At 60.3% G+C, this 15,684-nt stretch overlaps 1 protein-coding gene across 1 annotated transcript; it reads right to left on the minus strand.

Moving 5' to 3' along the window:
- Positions 1–13,367: 13,367 nt before the first annotated feature.
- Positions 13,368–14,847, minus strand: LOC132593945 (metallothionein-1E-like). The gene is made up of 3 exons (XM_060289024.1): positions 14,820–14,847; positions 14,170–14,241; positions 13,368–13,459 (listed from the first exon to the last, which is right to left on the minus strand). Exons 1-3 carry the CDS (start codon positions 14,845–14,847, stop codon positions 13,368–13,370), a joined length of 192 nt encoding a protein of 63 aa, XP_060145007.1.
- Between the last annotated feature and the right edge of the window lie 837 nt (positions 14,848–15,684).

The raw sequence follows: 15,684 nt of genomic DNA on the forward strand, positions 1-15,684 counted from the left end.
GTGCTCCTCACGGCTTTCTATCTGTAGTGTCGACGGCTCTTTGCGTGAAGGCAGGATAACCCTCTCGGGGGTACTGGTCCCACGCTCACAGGGTCGATGGGGACGGCCCAGAGCACAGAGCGAAACACACCGTCCTTGCTTGCGTGTCTGGAAGGAGAACAGTGTCTCCTAGGCTGATGATAACAAATAAATCAATAGATAAATAAATGAATGGGTGATGTGATCGATTGCTCACTGAGTGCCCAGTATATTCTGACCTTCTTGGCATGTATTCAGTTCTTTAATCCCGAGAGCCAGACACTATTATTTTCCCTTTAGAGCAGAGCAGACGGAGCCACAGAGAGGTTATGTCCCATGGCTGTACGTGGCACAGATGGGACTGGCCCTCCTGCAGGCTGACTGCAGCCCCGCGCCCAACCGGACACCGTGTCATCCCACGAAGGGTGAGAACACTGAACACCTGGCACAGAGGCAGCAGTGGGAGAGCCCTGAGCCGGCAGCCAGAACCCTCCGCACAGCTCTGTGACCTCTCTGGGCTTCGGCCTCCCACCTCTGCAGCCAGGAGCACAGCTGGACTGTCTCCGAAGACCCTGCAGCCCTGAAAAAGGAGAGGCCGGACTCAGCCTCCAGTGATGTCATAACCGGCACCGTGTGGCCGGGAGGTGAGACAGCTGCAGTGTAGGTTTAGTCCTCTGAGTATAGGCTGTGTGCCCTTGGGTAAGTTGCTTAACCTCTCTGGAACTGGCACCATCACTCCAGACCATGCAGGTTCACCGAGTCTGTCCAAACGCTGTGGCGGTGACTCGTTCCACGGGGCTTGTTGGAGGACATCCCCACGCCCTCTGGCCCTGGATAAGCAAGGTTCCTATCCATCTCTGCCCTCACCATGAGCTTGCTTGCAAACCAGGGAGCCTTTCTCCAGGAGCTTGTCGGGAGCTCAAGGATTCTCTGTGCACAGATGTCAGTGTGGAGAGAGCGATCGTACGGGACACCTTGCGGGAAGCCCGAGCTGGGAGCCAGGCCACTATCTCGCTTATTCCCCCTCATTGACATTAATCTTTTGTATCGAAAGGAGGAAATGAAATCTCAGAGAGTATCAGTGACTTGCCAGGTCAGGAAGTGGCACGGTGGCTGTGAACCTGAGTGCCTGACGCCGACGCCCACGCACGCAGCACGGGCCGGCTCCCGAAATGCCCTGTGCACTCGGGGCACCTGTGGCCCATCTTGGTCCTGACTTCTGAGCCACGTGTCTCCTCTTTCTCTCGGAGTGCCCATCAAATAGGAGTTCCCTCCCCAGACCGCCAGGGGGCCCAACACCTGAAATAGACTACCCGTTCCCTCAGCACACACTTGTTGCTAATAAACCCCACCAGGCCCCCCCCCACCCCACGCCCCGCCACGCACTGCAGCACCACCATCACTCTGCAGAGGAACACGTGAAGTCCTTCTTCTGAAACCAGGTCTCAGGGAAACAGCCGGGAAATTCCCACCAAATCCAAATCACTTTCTTTCGGGGTGTCAGGGAGCCACGGGCTGGTTTTTGAGGGAAGGGAAGATGTCAGCCTGACCTAGGGAGGTACTTGCGAAGATTCAGAGCCAAGCCCCTGCAGGGAGCTGTCACGGGTGGCGAGTGTCCTGTCCGTAGCCCTGGGCAAGCCAAGACTGAGGTTCCCTGTGGGGAGGCAGGGGGCAGAGCTGCTCCAGGCGTGTGTGGTCCACACAGTGGGGCATCTGTGAAGTGTTCCCAGGACTCGGGCACACTTTCAACGTACGTGCAGCATATGAGAGCGTCCAGTTTCCAGAATTGCTCCTCCACGTGTGAAGGTGGTTTTACGTGTTGAAGGGAAAACTGGGTGTCACATATCGTGTCCTTTGACGTGTTTTCTTCGCGATCCGTTTTCCCGACCAGGGTGAAAACTGTGGCAGAAAATACAAAGAGGTCTTTCCAGGGTGTTTTAGACGCAAGCCCCGTGCAGAAGTCACACGAGAGGGGTGTGGGATTCCACCCCCTCTGGGTACTTTTCTAGGCTCTCATCACCGAGCGCTGAGTTTGGCAGGGGCCCCCAGAGAAGGAAAATGAGAAATGGGCAACTTTCTCTGCAATCCGTCCTCCTAAGGGGAATAGAGGGAGTGTGTCCTCTGTGTGTCCAATGCCCTATGTCATCTGGCGAGGGTATCCTTTGGAGCTGAGAAACGGAAGCTCAAATTAACCTAAGCGGCTAAGACGCTCAGTGTGTGTGTTTTGGGGGTGTGGGGTGTGTGTGGGGGTACTCTTTGGTCCAGAGCCGAGGTCTCTGCACGTCCAGTCCAGTTCCCCACGCCAGCCCTGATGGGCACGGAGTCTCTTTGTCCAAGACACACCAAGGAAGACAGAGCCAGAATAAAGTCAACAGCTTTTATTACAAGTCACAGATTTCATAGAAAAAGGGATGTAGCGTCAGGTCCGGTTGTATGAAAAACGGTAAAATGCAGGTTTGTCCTGGTTGCTCTGTGGACACCCGGGGCAGGCTCTCCGCGACATCAGGCACAGCAGCTGCACTTGTCCGAGGCCCCTTTGCAGACGCAGCCCTGGGCACACTTGGCGCAGCCCTGGGCACACTTGGCGCAGCCCACGGGGCAGCAGGAGCAGCAGCCTGGGGAGGCAAGGGCAGCGTGCAGTCGGACCACGCGTTGTCCGGAACCACCCTTCCCAGCAGCAGGCCTGGCCCCAGCCGCCCTCGGGCCCAGACCCTGAGTTTACGATGGTGTCCTCTGTCCTGAGGTAATTGCTCTCAGACACTAGGTTCAGGTTGCCCGGCCCATCTGTGCCCAGGACAGGGCACAGCGCCTTGGAGAGACAGTGAGCAGGGCCTCTGGGGACAGGAGAAAGCCAGCCCCCAGCACCACCAGTGATGTGAGCCAAGTCCTCAGGATCAAAGTGGAGGCAAAGCCCGCACAGAGCAGCTCCCGCTCGGGATAGGGAAGCTCTGGGCTGCTTCGACAGGGAGGGGCTGCACCAGGTCCGAGAAGCCACGCACGGCCACTGGTTCCTGTCCCTAAAGTGCTTCAGTCCCTGAGAGGAGTCGGAAGCGGGACTCAGGAGGCAGGAGGACTAGTTCTAGTGACAGGTCTGAGGTTGTTTGTCGGTGACCCGTCTGGGCCTCAGTCTCCCTGTTCTCTAGTGCGCGCCTGGGTCTCGGTCATGCCGAAGGTGATTCCAGCTCTGACTGTGAATCCCTTCCTGGTGAGGGGGGTGCCGGGAAGTCTGGTCACTGTCCTGCTCCTGCCTGCCTGCTGAGCTCTGGGCCCCCTCCTCGCACTCAGCCCAGACCCCGCATTCCCAGAGAAGGCCCCGCACACTCACTCTTCTTGCAGGAGGCGCATCTGCAGGCTTTGCAGGTGCAGGTGCAGGATCCAGCGCAGCCGCAGGAGCCGCCTGCCGGGAAGGGAAAGGAGGCCAGCAGTGAGCAGGGACGGGGATGCAGGAGCCACAGCAGACGGTCAGCAATGCCTCCCTGAGCCCTCCTCCTCTGTCAGGACCCAGCCCTGGGAGCTCGTGTCCACTCGGGCGGATAGAGAAGCCCCAGCTCCTCTCTTCTGGTCCAAGGAGAGTAAGTCCCCTCCTGATGGGACTCCACAGGGAAGGTCCCGGGCTCCAGACGCAGCCCAGGCCGACTGGGGCCGGGGGCCGGGGCCCATGGCCTGAACCCTAAAGAGGCAGCGTCCCCTCCTCCCATCAAATCGTGGCAGGTCCGAGACCGCCTCCAAACGCTGGGTCCCGGTCTAGCAATCCCCTGACCTGCCGGGTGACCTCAAGAAGGACAGCCTGGAGCCTCCGTGCCCTCAGTGTCAACGGAGAGGCAAAGGGAGACTGACGTGCCCTCAGGAGCCTGGCTACCAAGAAAGCCCTGGACCCGTGACAGGAGTCCTCCTGAGCTCAAACTCAAAGCCCTCCCTTCTCGTCCTGTGCCTGGGAAGGGGGCATCCTAAGGCTCAAAGGCAGGGCTCCCTTACCAGTGGGGCAGGAGCACTTGGGGTCCATCTGGAGGAGGAGTGAGGCCCGAGGTCCAAAGCAAGGGGCGAAGCCGCTTCACGGGTCCGGTGGGGGCCGTGTGGGAGCGAGGAGCCCGGGGGCTCAGTTATAGGCCGAGGAGGCGGCCCGGGCGCAGAGGCCCCGCCCCCGCCTTGCACCCGCCCCGCGGCTCCGCGCCCGCGCCGCCCGTGCCGCCCGCAGCGCCCTGGGCCGGGCTGTGAGCAACAGGCGGGGCCGAGCGCACGATTCCACGTCGGTGCCGGCTGGAGCGGAGGAACCGGGTGCCGTGCGGTAAGCGGTGTCCCAGCCCCCTGGCCGCCCCTTCCCAATGTGCCCGACGGGAGCAGCCACCGTGTTGGCGGCTTGTGCAGGAATCCGGCTCCCGCGTCCACCGGTCTTCCCCGCCCCAGGCCCCAAACCCCAGGCCCCGCGCCGCCGGCCTCCGGGTCGCCGTTTCCTGCAGCCTGAGAACAGCCCCCGCCTCCCGCTCGTGTCCCTGGCTTGGCTGGAGCCGGGGAGCGGTGTCAGAGAGCGCAGGCGGATGTGACCCTCACCACCGTTTGGCCGACCCCATGCGTCCCCGGGCGTTGCCAGCCCCGGTCCCCACCACGGTCCTTTGGAAGCGTTTTTCCGGTACCGCCTCCTGTAACCGCAGCGCGGTGAACATTGCCTTCAGCCGCGAGGCGTCACTTGTGTTTTCCTTTCCTGGAGGGATCCTGGCTCATTTGTCCGGGGGCTTCTTTGCCTAAACTTTCCAGGGGCGCTCCTCACTGTAGCCGGTCCACCCCCACGCCAGGGTGGAGGTTCCCTCATCATGGGATGCTTCCCCAGGGGCGGCATCATTGTAGGTGATAGGCAGACCTGGCGGTAAATAACAAAGCGAGACAAGTGGATAGAGTTCCCTTTGAGTAGTCCTGACAGTTACTCACCATGGAGTCCATGCCAAGCCTTGTTAGTCACTTTTGCTCTTTGAGTTGTCACACCAACCGGGAAGGGAGACAGCAGTCAGGAGCCCGCTTCCCAAAGTCCAAAGTCCCTACAGTACAGGGAGGCTACTGAGGCAGGCACACAGGGCTGGGGAGTGGTGCCCTGCCTGCTTCTGTGTTTTTGTCGCTTCGCAGCTGAAAGAGGGAGTCAGTGAGCAAGCTCCCCTTTGGCCCAGAGCTGTGTCCTCGGCCCGTCTCTACCATGTCCAGCTCAATCCTGGGGGCGACCAAGGTGACACAGTAGGAATGTATTTATGATTTTGTGGCTACCTTCTGACTCTCTCCTTCAGTAGCGTTCGAGAGGTTTCTTTTGGTATAACGTATTTCAGAAAATCACTGAAAAGAAAATGGTAAGGAAATCCTGATGCAGGTGACAGCAGAAGTGGCAGGACCCTTCTGTGTCTGTGAGGAGGACACCGACTGTGCTCCTCACGGCTTTCTATCTGTAGTGTCGACGGCTCTTTGCGTGAAGGCAGGATAACCCTCTCGGGGGTACTGGTCCCACGCTCACAGGGTCGATGGGGACGGCCCAGAGCACAGAGCGAAACACACCGTCCTTGCTTGCGTGTCTGGAAGGAGAACAGTGTCTCCTAGGCTGATGATAACAAATAAATCAATAGATAAATAAATGAATGGGTGATGTGATCGATTGCTCACTGAGTGCCCAGTATATTCTGACCTTCTTGGCATGTATTCAGTTCTTTAATCCCGAGAGCCAGACACTATTATTTTCCCTTTAGAGCAGAGCAGACGGAGCCACAGAGAGGTTATGTCCCATGGCTGTACGTGGCACAGATGGGACTGGCCCTCCTGCAGGCTGACTGCAGCCCCGCGCCCAACCGGACACCATGTCATCCCACGAAGGGTGAGAACACTGAACACCTGGCACAGAGGCAGCAGTGGGAGAGCCCTGAGCCGGCAGCCAGAACCCTCCGCACAGCTCTGTGACCTCTCTGGGCTTCGGCCTCCCACCTCTGCAGCCAGGAGCACAGCTGGACTGTCTCCGAAGACCCTGCAGCCCTGAAAAAGGAGAGGCCGGACTCAGCCTCCAGTGATGTCATAACCGGCACCGTGTGGCCGGGAGGTGAGACAGCTGCAGTGTAGGTTTAGTCCTCTGAGTATAGGCTGTGTGCCCTTGGGTAAGTTGCTTAACCTCTCTGGAACTGGCACCATCACTCCAGACCATGCAGGTTCACCGAGTCTGTCCAAACGCTGTGGCGGTGACTCGTTCCACGGGGCTTGTTGGAGGACATCCCCACGCCCTCTGGCCCTGGATAAGCAAGGTTCCTATCCATCTCTGCCCTCACCATGAGCTTGCTTGCAAACCAGGGAGCCTTTCTCCAGGAGCTTGTCGGGAGCTCAAGGATTCTCTGTGCACAGATGTCAGTGTGGAGAGAGCGATCGTACGGGACACCTTGCGGGAAGCCCGAGCTGGGAGCCAGGCCACTATCTCGCTTATTCCCCCTCATTGACATTAATCTTTTGTATCGAAAGGAGGAAATGAAATCTCAGAGAGTATCAGTGACTTGCCAGGTCAGGAAGTGGCACGGTGGCTGTGAACCTGAGTGCCTGACGCCGACGCCCACGCACGCAGCACGGGCCGGCTCCCGAAATGCCCTGTGCCGTCGGGGCACCTGTGGCCCATCTTGGTCCTGACTTCTGAGCCACGTGTCTCCTCTTTCTCTCGGAGTGCCCATCAAATAGGAGTTCCCTCCCCAGACCGCCAGGGGGCCCAACACCTGAAATAGACTACCCGTTCCCTCAGCACACACTTGTTGCTAATAAACCCCACCAGGCCCCCCCCCACCCCACCCCCGCCACGCACTGCAGCACCACCATCACTCTGCAGAGGAACACGTGAAGTCCTTCTTCTGAAACCAGGTCTCAGGGAAACAGCCGGGAAATTCCCACCAAATCCAAATCACTTTCTTTCGGGGTGTCAGGGAGCCACGGGCTGGTTTTTGAGGGAAGGGAAGATGTCAGCCTGACCTAGGGAGGTACTTGCGAAGATTCAGAGCCAAGCCCCTGCAGGGAGCTGTCACGGGTGGCGAGTGTCCTGTCCGTAGCCCTGGGCAAGCCAAGACTGAGGTTCCCTGTGGGGAGGCAGGGGGCAGAGCTGCTCCAGGCGTGTGTGGTCCACACAGTGGGGCATCTGTGAAGTGTTCCCAGGACTCGGGCACACTTTCAACGTACGTGCAGCATATGAGAGCGTCCAGTTTCCAGAATTGCTCCTCCACGTGTGAAGGTGGTTTTACGTGTTGAAGGGAAAACTGGGTGTCACATATCGTGTCCTTTGACGTGTTTTCTTCGCGATCCGTTTTCCCGACCAGGGTGAAAACTGTGGCAGAAAATACAAAGAGGTCTTTCCAGGGTGTTTTAGACGCAAGCCCCGTGCAGAAGTCACACGAGAGGGGTGTGGGATTCCACCCCCTCTGGATACTTTTCTAGGCTCTCATCACCGAGCGCTGAGTTTGGCAGGGGCCCCCAGAGAAGGAAAATGAGAAATGGGCAACTTTCTCTGCAATCCGTCCTCCTAAGGGGAATAGAGGGAGTGTGTCCTCTGTGTGTCCAGTGCCCTATGTCATCTGGCGAGGGTATCCTTTGGAGCTGAGAAACGGAAGCTCAAATTAACCTAAGCGGCTAAGACGCTCAGTGTGTGTGTTTTGGGGGTGTGGGGTGTGTGTGGGGGTACTCTTTGGTCCAGAGCCGAGGTCTCTGCACGTCCAGTCCAGTTCCCCACGCCAGCCCTGATGGGCACGGAGTCTCTTTGTCCAAGACACACCAAGGAAGACAGAGCCAGAATAAAGTCAACAGCTTTTATTACAAGTCACAGATTTCATAGAAAAAGGGATGTAGCGTCAGGTCCGGTTGTATGAAAAACGGTAAAATGCAGGTTTGTCCTGGTTGCTCTGTGGACACCCGGGGCAGGCTCTCCGCGACATCAGGCACAGCAGCTGCACTTGTCCGAGGCCCCTTTGCAGACGCAGCCCTGGGCACACTTGGCGCAGCCCTGGGCACACTTGGCGCAACCCACGGGGCAGCAGGAGCAGCAGCCTGGGGAGGCAAGGGCAGCGTGCAGTCGGACCACGCGTTGTCCGGAACCACCCTTCCCAGCAGCAGGCCTGGCCCCAGCCGCCCTCGGGCCCAGACCCTGAGTTTACGATGGTGTCCTCTGTCCTGAGGTAATTGCTCTCAGACACTAGGTTCAGGTTGCCCGGCCCATCTGTGCCCAGGACAGGGCACAGCGCCTTGGAGAGACAGTGAGCAGGGCCTCTGGGGACAGGAGAAAGCCAGCCCCCAGCACCACCAGTGATGTGAGCCAAGTCCTCAGGATCAAAGTGGAGGCAAAGCCCGCACAGAGCAGCTCCCGCTCGGGATAGGGAAGCTCTGGGCTGCTTCGACAGGGAGGGGCTGCACCAGGTCCGAGAAGCCACGCACGGCCACTGGTTCCTGTCCCTAAAGTGCTTCAGTCCCTGAGAGGAGTCGGAAGCGGGACTCAGGAGGCAGGAGGACTAGTTCTAGTGACAGGTCTGAGGTTGTTTGTCGGTGACCCGTCTGGGCCTCAGTCTCCCTGTTCTCTAGTGCGCGCCTGGGTCTCGGTCATGCCGAAGGTGATTCCAGCTCTGACTGTGAATCCCTTCCTGGTGAGGGGGGTGCCGGGAAGTCTGGTCCCTGTCCTGCTCCTGCCTGCCTGCTGAGCTCTGGGCCCCCTCCTCGCACTCAGCCCAGACCCCGCATTCCCAGAGAAGGCCCCGCACACTCACTCTTCTTGCAGGAGGCGCATCTGCAGGCTTTGCAGGTGCAGGTGCAGGATCCAGCGCAGCCGCAGGAGCCGCCTGCCGGGAAGGGAAAGGAGGCCAGCAGTGAGCAGGGACGGGGATGCAGGAGCCACAGCAGACGGTCAGCAATGCCTCCCTGAGCCCTCCTCCTCTGTCAGGACCCAGCCCTGGGAGCTCGTGTCCACTCGGGCGGATAGAGAAGCCCCAGCTCCTCTCTTCTGGTCCAAGGAGAGTAAGTCCCCTCCTGATGGGACTCCACAGGGAAGGTCCCGGGCTCCAGACGCAGCCCAGGCCGACTGGGGCCGGGGGCCGGGGCCCATGGCCTGAACCCTAAAGAGGCAGCGTCCCCTCCTCCCATCAAATCGTGGCAGGTCCGAGACCGCCTCCAAACGCTGGGTCCCGGTCTAGCAATCCCCTGACCTGCCGGGTGACCTCAAGAAGGACAGCCTGGAGCCTCCGTGCCCTCAGTGTCAACGGAGAGGCAAAGGGAGACTGACGTGCCCTCAGGAGCCTGGCTACCAAGAAAGCCCTGGACCCGTGACAGGAGTCCTCCTGAGCTCAAACTCAAAGCCCTCCCTTCTCGTCCTGTGCCTGGGAAGGGGGCATCCTAAGGCTCAAAGGCAGGGCTCCCTTACCAGTGGGGCAGGAGCACTTGGGGTCCATCTGGAGGAGGAGTGAGGCCCGAGGTCCAAAGCAAGGGGCGAAGCCGCTTCACGGGTCCGGTGGGGGCCGTGTGGGAGCGAGGAGCCCGGGGGCTCAGTTATAGGCCGAGGAGGCGGCCCGGGCGCAGAGGCCCCGCCCCCGCCTTGCACCCGCCCCGCGGCTCCGCGCCCGCGGCGCCCGCGCCGCCCGTGCCGCCCGCAGCGCCCTGGGCCGGGCTGTGAGCAACAGGCGGGGCCGAGCGCACGATTCCACGTCGGTGCCGGCTGGAGCGGAGGAACCGGGTGCCGTGCGGTAAGCGGTGTCCCAGCCCCCTGGCCGCCCCTTCCCAATGTGCCCGACGGGAGCAGCCACCGTGTTGGCGGCTTGTGCAGGAATCCGGCTCCCGCGTCCGCCGGTCTTCCCCGCCCCAGGCCCCAAACCCCAGGCCCCGCGCCGCCGGCCTCCGGGTCGCCGTTTCCTGCAGCCTGAGAACAGCCCCCGCCTCCCGCTCGTGTCCCTGGCTTGGCTGGAGCCGGGGAGCGGTGTCAGAGAGCGCAGGCGGATGTGACCCTCACCACCGTTTGGCCGACCCCATGCGTCCCCGGGCGTTGCCAGCCCCGGTCCCCACCACGGTCCTTTGGAAGCGTTTTTCCGGTACCGCCTCCTGTAACCGCAGCGCGGTGAACATTGCCTTCAGCCGCGAGGCGTCACTTGTGTTTTCCTTTCCTGGAGGGATCCTGGCTCATTTGTCCGGGGGCTTCTTTGCCTAAACTTTCCAGGGGCGCTCCTCACTGTAGCCGGTCCACCCCCACGCCAGGGTGGAGGTTCCCTCATCATGGGATGCTTCCCCAGGGGCGGCATCATTGTAGGTGATAGGCAGACCTGGCGGTAAATAACAAAGCGAGACAAGTGGATAGAGTTCCCTTTGAGTAGTCCTGACAGTTACTCACCATGGAGTCCATGCCAAGCCTTGTTAGTCACTTTTGCTCTTTGAGTTGTCACACCAACCGGGAAGGGAGACAGCAGTCAGGAGCCCGCTTCCCAAAGTCCAAAGTCCCTACAGTACAGGGAGGCTACTGAGGCAGGCACACAGGGCTGGGGAGTGGTGCCCTGCCTGCTTCTGTGTTTTTGTCGCTTCGCAGCTGAAAGAGGGAGTCAGTGAGCAAGCTCCCCTTTGGCCCAGAGCTGTGTCCTCGGCCCGTCTCTACCATGTCCAGCTCAATCCTGGGGGCGACCAAGGTGACACAGTAGGAATGTATTTATGATTTTGTGGCTACCTTCTGACTCTCTCCTTCAGTAGCGTTCGAGAGGTTTCTTTTGGTATAACGTATTTCAGAAAATCACTGAAAAGAAAATGGTAAGGAAATCCTGATGCAGGTGACAGCAGAAGTGGCAGGACCCTTCTGTGTCTGTGAGGAGGACACCGACTGTGCTCCTCACGGCTTTCTATCTGTAGTGTCGACGGCTCTTTGCGTGAAGGCAGGATAACCCTCTCGGGGGTACTGGTCCCACGCTCACAGGGTCGATGGGGACGGCCCAGAGCACAGAGCGAAACACACCGTCCTTGCTTGCGTGTCTGGAAGGAGAACAGTGTCTCCTAGGCTGATGATAACAAATAAATCAATAGATAAATAAATGAATGGGTGATGTGATCGATTGCTCACTGAGTGCCCAGTATATTCTGACCTTCTTGGCATGTATTCAGTTCTTTAATCCCGAGAGCCAGACACTATTATTTTCCCTTTAGAGCAGAGCAGACGGAGCCACAGAGAGGTTATGTCCCATGGCTGTACGTGGCACAGATGGGACTGGCCCTCCTGCAGGCTGACTGCAGCCCCGCGCCCAACCGGACACCGTGTCATCCCACGAAGGGTGAGAACACTGAACACCTGGCACAGAGGCAGCAGTGGGAGAGCCCTGAGCCGGCAGCCAGAACCCTCCGCACAGCTCTGTGACCTCTCTGGGCTTCGGCCTCCCACCTCTGCAGCCAGGAGCACAGCTGGACTGTCTCCGAAGACCCTGCAGCCCTGAAAAAGGAGAGGCCGGACTCAGCCTCCAGTGATGTCATAACCGGCACCGTGTGGCCGGGAGGTGAGACAGCTGCAGTGTAGGTTTAGTCCTCTGAGTATAGGCTGTGTGCCCTTGGGTAAGTTGCTTAACCTCTCTGGAACTGGCACCATCACTCCAGACCATGCAGGTTCACCGAGTCTGTCCAAACGCTGTGGCGGTGACTCGTTCCACGGGGCTTGTTGGAGGACATCCCCACGCCCTCTGGCCCTGGATAAGCAAGGTTCCTATCCATCTCTGCCCTCACCATGAGCTTGCTTGCAAACCAGGGAGCCTTTCTCCAGGAGCTTGTCGGGAGCTCAAGGATTCTCTGTGCACAGATGTCAGTGTGGAGAGAGCGATCGTACGGGACACCGTGGGGGAAGCCCGAGCTGGGAGCCAGGCCACTATCTCGCTTATTCCCCCTCATTGACATTAATCTTTTGTATCGAAAGGAGGAAATGAAATCTCAGAGAGTATCAGTGACTTGCCAGGTCAGGAAGTGGCACGGTGGCTGTGAACCTGAGTGCCTGACGCCGACGCCCACGCACGCAGCACGGGCCGGCTCCCGAAATGCCCTGTGCACTCGGGGCACCTGTGGCCCATCTTGGTCCTGACTTCTGAGCCACGTGTCTCCTCTTTCTCTCGGAGTGCCCATCAAATAGGAGTTCCCTCCCCAGACCGCCAGGGGGCCCAACACCTGAAATAGACTACCCGTTCCCTCAGCACACACTTGTTGCTAATAAACCCCACCAGGCCCCCCCCCACCCCACCCCCGCCACGCACTGCAGCACCACCATCACTCTGCAGAGGAACACGTGAAGTCCTTCTTCTGAAACCAGGTCTCAGGGAAACAGCCGGGAAATTCCCACCAAATCCAAATCACTTTCTTTCGGGGTGTCAGGGAGCCACGGGCTGGTTTTTGAGGGAAGGGAAGATGTCAGCCTGACCTAGGGAGGTACTTGCGAAGATTCAGAGCCAAGCCCCTGCAGGGAGCTGTCACGGGTGGCGAGTGTCCTGTCCGTAGCCCTGGGCAAGCCAAGACTGAGGTTCCCTGTGGGGAGGCAGGGGGCAGAGCTGCTCCAGGCGTGTGTGGTCCACACAGTGGGGCATCTGTGAAGTGTTCCCAGGACTCGGGCACACTTTGAACGTACGTGCAGCATATGAGAGCGTCCAGTTTCCAGAATTGCTCCTCCACGTGTGAAGGTGGTTTTACGTGTTGAAGGGAAAACTGGGTGTCACATATCGTGTCCTTTGACGTGTTTTCTTCGCGATCCGTTTTCCCGACCAGGGTGAAAACTGTGGCAGAAAATACAAAGAGGTCCTTCCAGGGTGTTTTAGACGCAAGCCCCGTGCAGAAGTCACACGAGAGGGGTGTGGGATTCCACCCCCTCTGGGTACTTTTCTAGGCTCTCATCACCGAGCGCTGAGTTTGGCAGGGGCCCCCAGAGAAGGAAAATGAGAAATGGGCAACTTTCTCTGCAATCCGTCCTCCTAAGGGGAATAGAGGGAGTGTGTCCTCTGTGTGTCCAGTGCCCTATGTCATCTGGCGAGGGTATCCTTTGGAGCTGAGAAACGGAAGCTCAAATTAACCTAAGCGGCTAAGACGCTCAGTGTGTGTGTTTTGGGGGTGTGGGGTGTGTGTGGGGGTACTCTTTGGTCCAGAGCCGAGGTCTCTGCACGTCCAGTCCAGTTCCCCACGCCAGCCCTGATGGGCACGGAGTCTCTTTGTCCAAGACACACCAAGGAAGACAGAGCCAGAATAAAGTCAACAGCTTTTATTACAAGTCACAGATTTCATAGAAAAAGGGATGTAGCGTCAGGTCCGGTTGTATGAAAAACGGTAAAATGCAGGTTTGTCCTGGTTGCTCTGTGGACACCCGGGGCAGGCTCTCCGCGACATCAGGCACAGCAGCTGCACTTGTCCGAGGCCCCTTTGCAGACGCAGCCCTGGGCACACTTGGCGCAGCCCACGGGGCAGCAGGAGCAGCAGCCTGGGGAGGCAAGGGCAGCGTGCAGTCGGACCACGCGTTGTCCGGAACCACCCTTCCCAGCAGCAGGCCTGGCCCCAGCCGCCCTCGGGCCCAGACCCTGAGTTTACGATGGTGTCCTCTGTCCTGAGGTAATTGCTCTCAGACACTAGGTTCAGGTTGCCCGGCCCATCTGTGCCCAGGACAGGGCACAGCGCCTTGGAGAGACAGTGAGCAGGGCCTCTGGGGACAGGAGAAAGCCAGCCCCCAGCACCACCAGTGATGTGAGCCAAGTCCTCAGGATCAAAGTGGAGGCAAAGCCCGCACAGAGCAGCTCCCGCTCGGGATAGGGAAGCTCTGGGCTGCTTCGACAGGGAGGGGCTGCACCAGGTCCGAGAAGCCACGCACGGCCACTGGTTCCTGTCCCTAAAGTGCTTCAGTCCCTGAGAGGAGTCGGAAGCGGGACTCAGGAGGCAGGAGGACTAGTTCTAGTGACAGGTCTGAGGTTGTTTGTCGGTGACCCGTCTGGGCCTCAGTCTCCCTGTTCTCTAGTGCACGCCTGGGTCTCGGTCATGCCGAAGGTGATTCCAGCTCTGACTGTGAATCCCTTCCTGGTGAGGGGGGTGCCGGGAAGTCTGGTCCCTGTCCTGCTCCTGCCTGCCTGCTGAGCTCTGGGCCCCCTCCTCGCACTCAGCCCGGACCCCGCATTCCCAGAGAAGGCCCCGCACACTCACTCTTCTTGCAGGAGGCGCATCTGCAGGCTTTGCAGGTGCAGGTGCAGGATCCAGCGCAGCCGCAGGAGCCGCCTGCCGGGAAGGGAAAGGAGGCCAGCAGTGAGCAGGGACGGGGATGCAGGAGCCACAGCAGACGGTCAGCAATGCCTCCCTGAGCCCTCCTCCTCTGTCAGGACCCAGCCCTGGGAGCTCGTGTCCACTCGGGCGGATAGAGAAGCCCCAGCTCCTCTCTTCTGGTCCAAGGAGAGTAAGTCCCCTCCTGATGGGACTCCACAGGGAAGGTCCCGGGCTCCAGACGCAGCCCAGGCCGACTGGGGCCGGGGGCCGGGGCCCATGGCCTGAACCCTAAAGAGGCAGCGTCCCCTCCTCCCATCAAATCGTGGCAGGTCCGAGACCGCCTCCAAACGCTGGGTCCCGGTCTAGCAATCCCCTGACCTGCCGGGTGACCTCAAGAAGGACAGCCTGGAGCCTCCGTGCCCTCAGTGTCAACGGAGAGGCAAAGGGAGACTGACGTGCCCTCAGGAGCCTGGCTACCAAGAAAGCCCTGGACCCGTGACAGGAGTCCTCCTGAGCTCAAACTCAAAGCCCTCCCTTCTCGTCCTGTGCCTGGGAAGGGGGCATCCTAAGGCTCAAAGGCAGGGCTCCCTTACCAGTGGGGCAGGAGCACTTGGGGTCCATCTGGAGGAGGAGTGAGGCCCGAGGTCCAAAGCAAGGGGCGAAGCCGCTTCACGGGTCCGGTGGGGGCCGTGTGGGAGCGAGGAGCCCGGGGGCTCAGTTATAGGCCGAGGAGGCGGCCCGGGCGCAGAGGCCCCGCCCCCGCCTTGCACCCGCCCCGCGGCTCCGCGCCCGCGGCGCCCGCGCCGCCCGTGCCGCCCGCAGCGCCCTGGGCCGGGCTGTGAGCAACAGGCGGGGCCGAGCGCACGATTCCACGTCGGTGCCGGCTGGAGCGGAGGAACCGGGTGCCGTGCGGTAAGCGGTGTCCCAGCCCCCTGGCCGCCCCTTCCCAATGTGCCCGACGGGAGCAGCCACCGTGTTGGCGGCTTGTGCAGGAATCCGGCTCCCGCGTCCGCCGGTCTTCCCCGCCCCAGGCCCCAGGCCCCGCGCCGCCGGCCTCCGGGTCGCCGTTTCCTGCAGCCTGAGAACAGCCCCCGCCTCCCGCTCGTGTCCCTGGCTTGGCTGGAGCCGGGGAGCGGTGTCAGAGAGCGCAGGCGGATGTGACCCTCACCACCGTTTGGCCGACCCCATGCGTCCCCGGGCGTTGCCAGCCCCGGTCCCCACCACGGTCCTTTGGAAGCGTTTTTCCGGTACCGCCTCCTGTAACCGCAGCGCGGTGAACATTGCCTTCAGCCGCGAGGCGTCACTTGTGTTTTCCTTTCCTGGAGGGATCCTGGCTCATTTGTCCGGGGGCTTCTTTGCCTAAACTTTCCAGGGGCGCTCCTCACTGTAGCCGGTCCACCCCCACGCCAGGGTGGAGGTTCCCTCATCATGGGATGCTTCCCCAGGGGCGGCATCATT

The sequence above is a fragment of the Globicephala melas genome, chromosome 19 (genome assembly GCF_963455315.2).
Source record: "Globicephala melas chromosome 19, mGloMel1.2, whole genome shotgun sequence".
Lineage (NCBI taxonomy): Eukaryota > Metazoa > Chordata > Mammalia > Artiodactyla > Delphinidae > Globicephala > Globicephala melas.

What these genes read in the sequence shown, in the direction of transcription:
- LOC132593945 (XM_060289024.1), bottom strand. Translation starts at nt 14,847, where the DNA reads ATGGACCCCAAGTGCTCCTGCCCCACTG. An exon ending in CAAGTGCTCCTGCCCCACTG is followed by an intron (nt 14,242 to 14,819) that starts GTAAGGGAGCCC and finishes CCTTCCCGGCAG; the next exon opens with GCGGCTCCTGCGGCTGCGCT. An exon ending in ATGCGCCTCCTGCAAGAAGA is followed by an intron (nt 13,460 to 14,169) that starts GTGAGTGTGCGG and finishes TTGCCTCCCCAG; the next exon opens with GCTGCTGCTCCTGCTGCCCC.